At 28.6% G+C, this 9342-nt stretch overlaps 1 protein-coding gene across 1 annotated transcript in view; it reads left to right on the forward strand.

Annotated features, from left to right (window-relative positions):
* The window catches only part of LOC127279505 (dopamine D2-like receptor), a 32774-nt gene extending 26362 nt beyond the window's left edge, over positions 1-6412 (forward strand). The window contains exon 7 of the mRNA XM_051301902.1: positions 737-6412. Within this exon, the coding sequence (XP_051157859.1) occupies positions 737-945 (209 nt within the window). The 3' untranslated portion in view covers positions 946-6412. The remainder of the gene's footprint in view (positions 1-736) is intronic.
* Positions 6413-9342: the final 2930 nt, after the last annotated feature.

Here is a 9342-nt window from a genome sequence, read left to right on the forward strand (position 1 = left end):
GTAGCACGAGAGTGACGGTCCTCAGCGAGAGCGCAGCTTATATAGCCGATCGGTGGGCTGGGCGTACGCGAGTGAGCTTCGGCGATGCGGCCCGCGCGGCGAAATCGGGTACTACGTCTTTGTGCTCCGCGGTCGGTAACATGTTTATCGACGCGCGATAATGTTTAGTACAAATATTTACCGGCCGATTTCTAAATTTGGACAATACCTATCATTTTCTTTGTATTGGAAATTGGTAGTACGTGGGTGATAATTACCTAAACATTTATGTTTATGATCATTCAACCACGTGTTTGAACTCATTTGCTTCTTAGAATCGATGTATTACATAAATTTAATTAAATAAGAAAAGATATAATATTAGAAAAATCCCCGGACTGAGAACTTATGAATGCTTTATTAAATTTAAAGTTAACATTAAATTGATCAATCTTTGAATATCTTTTGTAACCTCTAAAAACAATAAAATTTATTTAAAAATTACGAATAATTAATGTAAATTTAAAAATTTATTTAATTTAAATAAGAAATAATAGAAAAAAATTTGAATTATAAAATTAATAAGAATTTTATAGCATCACACGTATCGATGTAATTAAAAAAAGTAGAGTCACTCTGAAAAAAAAGTTTTTACTTATTTTAAAAAAATTGCCATCTATCTTATAAAAATTATAAAAAAATTTAATTATTTTAATTAGTTTATTGATTTAATGTAATTTTTGTTTTCTATTAACAGGTGTGTTCCTGATATGTTGGGTGCCCTTTTTCACATGTAATCTAACGGATGCACTCTGTACGAAATGGAATGGGAATTGTCAACCAGGTGTCACAGCTTTTATTCTCACCACGTGGCTTGGTTATATGAACAGTTTCGTCAATCCCGTGATTTACACCGTGTTCAATCCCGAATTCAGGAAGGCCTTCCGTAAGCTGATTCGAGTTTAGTCATTTTTTTTCCATTATCTATATATATTAAAAGTCATCGAATTTTTTTTGCATTTAAATCATCCCCCCCTCTCTCTCTAAATAAACAAGGAGAAAGTACCTATACGCTTTTTCGGTTTCTTAAAAAAAGACTAATCTTGGAAAAAAACAAAAAAAAATAGGATTTTAAAATGAATATTATAGAATATTGCATTGAGAATTATTCAAAATAGTGGAATTTTATAGCTAATCTAAAATTTCAGGACCAAATTACTATTGCCGAAACATAATTATATCTCTATATATAATTTTCACCAAAACGTCTTCGAAATTTATGGAAAAAAAAAATTTTACTTCCGCTTGAGGAAATTTATTTCATAACCAAAAAAAATCTTTTCCTTGTCGCAAAAATCGAGCTTCAATAATAATGAATCATGTAAAAAAAGAAAAAGATGTAAAAAAATTTTTTAATCATGTGCGAGCGAAAAGTTAATTTGAAGTTGGAATTTTGGAAAAGCTGCTTGATTAAAAAAAAAAATTATATATAGAATTAAAAAAGTCGAGGGGAATATTAGTGCATATGACGTACCGTGGCAGTATTATATTATATAGGCATTAAGATATATAGAAATATTTTTTCGCTCAAGAAACTTGTAAAGAAAAAAAATCGGAAGAAAAAAAATACAAGTCGTCTTTTTAGGCGTTTCCTATATAGCTGTATTCACGCGTCGCGTATAACTCGATATATTTATATACATACCGTTCCCTCCTTGATAAAAAAAAAATATAAATATATCATTTTACTATACATATATAAATGCCCCCAATTCTGAGAGCTAGGTGCAAAATCTCAAACAAACAAAATTTTCCTTTAATATCATCACGTGGATGACGAGTATAGAAATATTTTATCTTTTACACGCCTTTGTGAATTTCATGTAATCATGCAAATTTTCTGTTCCGATTTTGTCACTTGAACCTTTTCACAAAACTTCATTTCTCTTCACGAATTCACCTTTTTCTAACTTGAAATTCAATTTTCCACTGTGCTCCAAATGTTTTCCATTCTTTTCTGAGTTATACTCGAGAAATCGAAAAATTTGCATTCCAAAATCAAAATAAAAAATCTATTTTTATTTTTCTATAACATAAAAAAAATATACATGTGTAATTGTAATATTTATTGCAAAAGAAAATTTAATTACCAATTATTTCTATTTTAATTAATAGTGAAACTTGTTAAAATAATTCATTGATGTTTTACGCGGCTATGTAATAATTGTACAACCTCCCATTGACCGAATTTCCGAGACATATCAGTATAAAAGTTTCAAAAGTCCATGAAAAAAAAACAACTTTTTTCGTAGAAAATAAAATAAACTGGGAAAAGAAAAAAAAATGACACACACACAAAAAAAATGGAAAGTTTTTTCATTTAAATAATGAAAACTTAATATTTCTCAGACACTGAATGCGTGCTGTTGCAATAATAATATTTGTATAATCAAAGCTTTTTACTGTACAATTTTTTTTAAAGCTATGAACAAAAAGTGAAAAAAAAAATATATATAGACTATATGTAATGATGTACATAATATTTGTAAATAAGGAATGACGTAACAAAGACTCTCGCGTTTAAAATAATATAAAAGCGACAGAAATTTAAAAAAAAAATGTCTATCATTGTGTGTTGACTATTTTCAAAGACGTTTATCGATCCTAATAATGATCGTGTGCGCACACTGTACACAATGTATACGTAAAAATATAATGTTCGAACAGGTATTCAACTTTCAGAATCGCAATCAAAGGCCTAAGGGAACTGCAAACGTTAGAGATAAGAATTTAATTAAATTTCATTTTTTCTTAAATTGATATTGGTTTCTATTTATCATTGTCTAATTTGTTGTTATTTTTTATCCTGCTTGCAACAAGTTTTTGATTTTTTTATTTATCGTTGGAGGTATAGAGTTCTGAAGTATCTATATATAAAGTCGCTCGAAGCGTTTCTAGAGGATGTTTTTTTCAAAATAATGGGTAGCTTAATCTGACAATTGTACACATGTCGTGACAAAAGTTAATTTATAAACAAGAATTTTTTTAACTATTGTTAATATTTGTGAAAAAACTTTTATTATAATCAAAAGCAGATTTCAAGAAGTTAATATTTTTATATTTGGAAAAGAAAGCCTTGCAAAAGGTGACGGATTACTAAAAAGTAGTCACGTTAGTAACGTGACTCAACCAATTGATGAAAAAAAAGTTTATTTCTGGAACTGTTCTAAGAGAAACACCGGGTAGAGAAAAAAAATTAATTCTAATTTTTATAGTGTTTTAAAGTTGACCCAATCAGCACGAAAACTTGCAGCAAACTTGCAAGAAGCTTGCCGTGCAAGATTGCAGCGCAAACATGTAGCTAGTTTGGTGCAAGTTTGCAAAACTTAATACGATGCGCAGTTGTAAACGGAAGCTTCTACGGCTGTGCAATACGTTTTTTAACCTCCAAAACAGAGTGCCCTTTATGTTTATTTAATAGCAAATTGTTTTGAAAAATTTTTTTAGTATTATACAAGCTTGCAGCAAGCTTTTTGCAAGTTTGCTGCAAGCTTGCTTAACTACCTTGCAACAAAAGGACATTTTGTTGCTTGCACCAAACTTGCTACATGTTTGCACTGCAATCTTGCACGACAAACTTCGTGCAAGTTTGCTGAAAGTTTTCGTGCTGATTTGGGAGGTAGGTAAAATCATTCATACATTATAATAATATTTGAGTTATAATAAATAGTAAGTTTTTTTAAATGAATGTAGCTTCAAATCGTTACCACCAGTTGGCGTTAAGAACATACTTTAGAACTCTATATTGTAAAATAAACCCGGATTAGCCGTACAGAAATTAAAAACGCTAACCAATATGCAACGATCAACGGGGGTGCAATTAAGTAATTTAATTTTGACTTCAACATCGACATTGACTTTCATAATCAATTTCACTTTTAGTTGGGGAGCCCATGATGATAAATGGGGACTTACTTGAGCGTCGTCGGGATGATGATATTTTCTAGTTTAGATGATAAGGAAAATAAAAGTTTCTGTAAAGTTTTCCCTTTCAGTGGTACGTTAAACTTAAACAAATTTTCAAAAATGTAAAAAAACCAATTACATGGAAATATTTGAGCGTGTCAGATATTAATAGTTTTGATACCCCAACGTGTCTCTGATACCAAATGTATGTTCACCTCCCACACAGCACATGAGATTAGGGAAATGTCCGCCTATAAGAAATATTGCCGTGTAATATTGCTGAAATATTTCATTAAAATATTATAGAAAAAAATTACGGCCTGTACAGCTGCGCAGTAGTTTTTTAATTTTCTAGTATCCTAAGGTGTTGAACATGTTAGAAAATAACGATTGATTACATATTTTAAAAAAGTTTCTAACTTTCTTTGAAATATTTCCTGAATATTGCCGAGTCTTCATGTGTAATATTGCAGGAGTCTTAAAGTGTAATATTTCAGCAAAATTGTACGGCAATATTTCTTATAGGCGGACATTTTCCTGTTTTCATAAACATTTCACGAACCTTGCATTGAAATATTTCAAATCTTTCAATGAAATATTCATGAAATATTTAGGAAATATAATGTGCTGTGTGGGCTGTCGGTTTGCGTGGTGCTGGTGGCAATCTGGATAGATACAAAATAGAAAAAAATTTTGTTCGATCGCGTCAGATATTTAGGGAGAATGTTAAATGAACCCTAAATATGCTCCCATTCAAAAAACTGACGTTTCGGAAGTGACGCAAGCTCGTAACGAAATGTTGAAAATGCAAAAAAAAATCGCCATCTTGAAATACTCGAGCGTGTCAGATTTTTATACTGATGGTTCAACTTGATGCTGCAGTCATGATAGCCGAAAATCTGACGATTATTTTGAGGAATATTGTTAATCTGACAGCTGTTTTGTGATCAGCTGTAATGGTGTTATGGCGACGGAGAGCAGTGTCAAGAATCGGGATTGTGTGAGAGAGTCAGAAATAGGGAAAAAGTGAAAGGGAAGGTCAGGCACGGAGTGGGGAATGCGTGTTGTACTCCAACTGCGCGCTCTACTCTACATAGACGATTTTCATTACTTTGCCTTTTGGAAATCGTTAGATTATACTTTATTCGTGATTCTTGTGTTATTTCCTTCAAATTAAAAAAAATTTAACCGCGCTCGATAATGTCAAGACAACGTTTTTTTTGCAAATTTCTAACCCTCTTGCTCCCTTACGTTACGCTCACATCGACACATTTTTTAGCTAGTAATTAACACACCTTACCTTAATCTAACGCGCTTCAATATCTCCAACTATCGATTTTTTTACTAATCTGATGGACTATCCTAGACGCAAGTCTTGATAAAAAGAGTTAATACTTGGAAGATGTACTCAACAACATGCAAGGTATCCCCCTGTGTTTATCTACCGCGCTCAATTTAATCCCAAAAAACATATTGGGCTCCTCTACTATTTCACTTTTATTTTTATTTTGACTTTGATTTTCACTTTTACTTTTACTGAAATTCAATTAAAAAATGTATTTCAGTAAAAGTTAAAATAAAGGTAAAAATCAAAGTCATTATAAAAGTCAATGTCGATGTAGCAAATATTTATGTCGTAGTATGTAGGTTACCATTTCCAATTTGTGTTCGTCAAACCTTCCTTGTAATATTAAGTTAACTTAAAAAATTTTTTAAATAAAATAAATACGTAAAAAAATATTAATAACAAAAGTTGGTATTTTCTTTCTGTGAATCCAAAACTTGTTGCAAAAAAAATTATTAACCATGTTTTCTCAAAATTTTCTTAATTAAAATCATTTTCGTATAAAATATTGTATAAATATTATTAAACGATAAAAGAAATTATTTGAAATTCTATTATATAAGGGGAAGAAAATGTTAATATAATAATTAGTTAAAATTTTATTATTCAGAAAAAATTTGTTAATTAAAATTTATTGTTAGAATGATTAATTATATTTCCATATAGTAGCGGAAAATTTGAAATGATAAAAAAAGAGTTTAACACTGAATATTCTACATGTTACAAATAGTTTTGTACAGTTATTTCTCATATATAATTTAATTAATTTTTCTTTATTACAAAAAAAATGTTGGGCACCGAGTGGTTAGGGCGTTACATAAAACTTTATTTCTATATCGACTGTTGTAAATATAAAAATGTTTTAATAAAGACGTATTAGGAATTTAAATATTAAAAATAAAAAAAAAATAAATTCAAACTTGTGTATTATTGAATTATTGAGTTTATTGACTGAAAATATTTGAAAACTTGCCTAAAGTTTCTATAGAATTAAAAATACCGTGTTGGTAAATTAGTTAATTGATTGTCCCGCGTTTGTACATTTTTCTCAGCAAACTTATAAATTTTAATACGAAGCTGATGTACGCAACGTTTATGATAAACGATTTTTAAAGAAATAATTTTTTTAAATGAAAAATTCTACAATTCTCTGCCTAAAAAATATTTCTTGTAGTTTTTATTAATCAACAACTTATAAAAAAAATATTTTTTTAGGTAAACAACTTTTTTAATTTTTCATATTAAATAAGAATTAATTTCTAATCGTTGATCATAAATGTTGTGTACTTCTGCATTGTATTTAATTAAAATACCAATTCTTTTTAAAGTTAGCGTATAATATTAATATTATTATTATTAATATAATATTAATTATTTACTGATCAACTTTTTTCAAAATATGAATCTCTTAAAATAATTAAATTTAAAATTTTGTTTTTTTAAAAAATCCCATAGTTTCTATTTATACATATGTAATTGAATACATTTTTTTGTATTTTGTAAAATAATTGTTATGTAATTAGGCAATTAAAATATCCCGCGTGGAAATGAAACTATGGGTAAAATCATAAAAACCATGGGCGAAATCGATTGCCAAGGTAAATACGATTAGACCCATGGTTTAAACCTTGTCAAAAATCTCAAAAACCATTGCTTATGTCCGTTTCCCATGGTACAATTTCTCATAGAAAATTTCTTTTTAATTTTACGGATTTTTAACCATTGCTAAAATCTTTCGAACCATGGGAAATTTTTTTTTTAAATTTACTAATTTTGGGCCATTGCTAAAATCTTGGAAACCATGGGAAATTTTTTTTTTATTTTACGGATTTTGGACCATGGCTAAAAACTTGCAAACCATGGAAAAAGTTTTTTAACTTTTTTTATTTTAAACCATTGCTAAAATCTTGCGAACCAGGGGAAAATTATTTTTCTTAATTTACGGATTTTTGACCATTGCATAAATCTTGCGAACCATGGGAAATTTTTTTTTTCTTTTTTACGGATTTTAGACAATGGCTAAAAACTTGCGAACCATGGAAAAATTATTATGTTTAATTTACGGATTTTTGACCATCGCAAAAATCATGCAAAATATGGAAAATTAATTATAAAAAATTCCCAATGGTTCGCAAGTTTTTAACCATGCTCCAAAATCCGTAAAATAGAAAAAAAATTTCCCATGGTTCGCAAGATTTTAGCAATGGTTTAAAATCAAAAAAATTAAAAAACTTTTTCCCATGGTTTTCAAGATTTTAGCAATGGTTTAAAACCGTAAATTTAATTAAAAAATTTTCCCATGGTTCGAAAGATTTTAGCAATGGTCAAAAATCCGTTAATTAAGAAAAATAATTTTCCCATGGTTCGCAAGATTTTAGCAATGGTTTAAAATCAAAAAAATTAAAAAACTTTTTGCTATGGTTTTTAAGATTTTAGCAATGGTTTAAAACCGTAAATTAAAAAAAAAATTTCCCATGGTTCGCAAGTTTTTAGCCATGGTCCAAAATTCGTAAAATAAAAAAAAATTTTCCCATAGTTTTCAAGATTTTAGCAATGGTCCAAAAACTGTAAATTTAAAAAAAAATTCCCATGGTTGGCAAGTTTTTATCAATGGTCAAAAATCAGTAAAATTAAAAAAAAATTTTTCAAGGTTTCCAAGATTTTAGCAATGGTTAAAAATCCGTAAAATTAAAAAAAATTTCCTATGGAAAATTGTACCATGGGAAACGGACATAAGCAATGGTTTTTGAGATTTTTGCCAAGGTTTAAACCATGGGTCTACTCGTATTTACCTTGGCAATCGATTTCGCCCATGGTTTTTATGATTTTACCCATGGTTTCATTTCCACGCGGGATATTATTTAAATTAATATATTGTTCTTACTGATTTTAAGAAAAGTAATTTATTTATATTCAGCAAAAGTAAATTAAAAAATTAAATTGAATTTTTTTGAAAATAAATATTTCTTAATAAAAACAGTATTGCTCATAAAATCGCTGTATTTTTCTATCCTGATGCATTTTTTCTCCGCGATAGTCACAATTCTTGTGATGGAAAAGATGATAAAGCGAGACCATTAGGATGGTTCAAAATTATAAAAAAAAAATTCGAATTTTTTGTGCTGTCTTTAGTAGAAATTGAGAAAAAAATTATTTTCGCATATTTCCACTTTATGAGAGCATAGAAACTTACATCACTTTTTGAAAATTTTAAATGTAAATAATTTTATCTAAATTGTAAATTCAACATTAAAATTAAAGAGAATCAATCAAATTATAATTTGTAAATAATTTGGTTTTTATTTTAGAGGTTGTTATATAAAAATTTTCTTAAATTTTAAAATTGAAAAATATCTTTTTCATCTTAAAAACCCTTTGGAGTGAGAATACAAAAATTTCAAGTGTTTTTTGTTTTCTTCTACATTCTTTTGGACCATCCTAGAGAAACCATAGTTTTTAAATGTGTAAATATATGTTTATGCGAGCGCTAATAAAAAAAAATGAAAAGAAAAAAAATACTAATCGACGAGAATTTCTGCAGATTCTTAACTGAGCCCGAGTCTCAGAAATTTTCTGATGTGTATCCTTCGACTGTAAAATTCTGTACACAATGTCTGAATGCGATGTGAGAATAATCAAGAAACTTTAGAAGAAAATAAAAACAGAATTAAAAAAAAAACATTTACAAAACATGTCTGTGCGAGAGTAGAACATGCGCTAAGTTTTTCCTAATATGAATTTCTTAATTACTACCAATGGTCTATACAGGGCATAGTTTGTAAGGTGTGATCTTTAGTTTGCTAAAAAAAATTAACAATAACAAACATGAAAAGTGATGTACGAAAATAACAAACACAAAAAAATACTATTAATTCAAGAAGCAAATAAAACAATACGTACACATATTCACGCGAAAAACGCACACGCAGTCAGACACATGTCATGGTATAACAGGACCGAGACACTTGTTAAAATCTAAAAATTATAGTATAAAAATATCAGAAAAATGTGTTTTCATTTTTACCCTTTTATTCATCCTACAATCCCAAGAT

This window comes from Leptopilina boulardi, unplaced genomic scaffold (assembly GCF_019393585.1).
Source record: "Leptopilina boulardi isolate dan_hultmark-lab unplaced genomic scaffold, ZJU_Lbou_2.1 LbouV2_216, whole genome shotgun sequence".
Classification (NCBI taxonomy): domain Eukaryota; kingdom Metazoa; phylum Arthropoda; class Insecta; order Hymenoptera; family Figitidae; genus Leptopilina; species Leptopilina boulardi.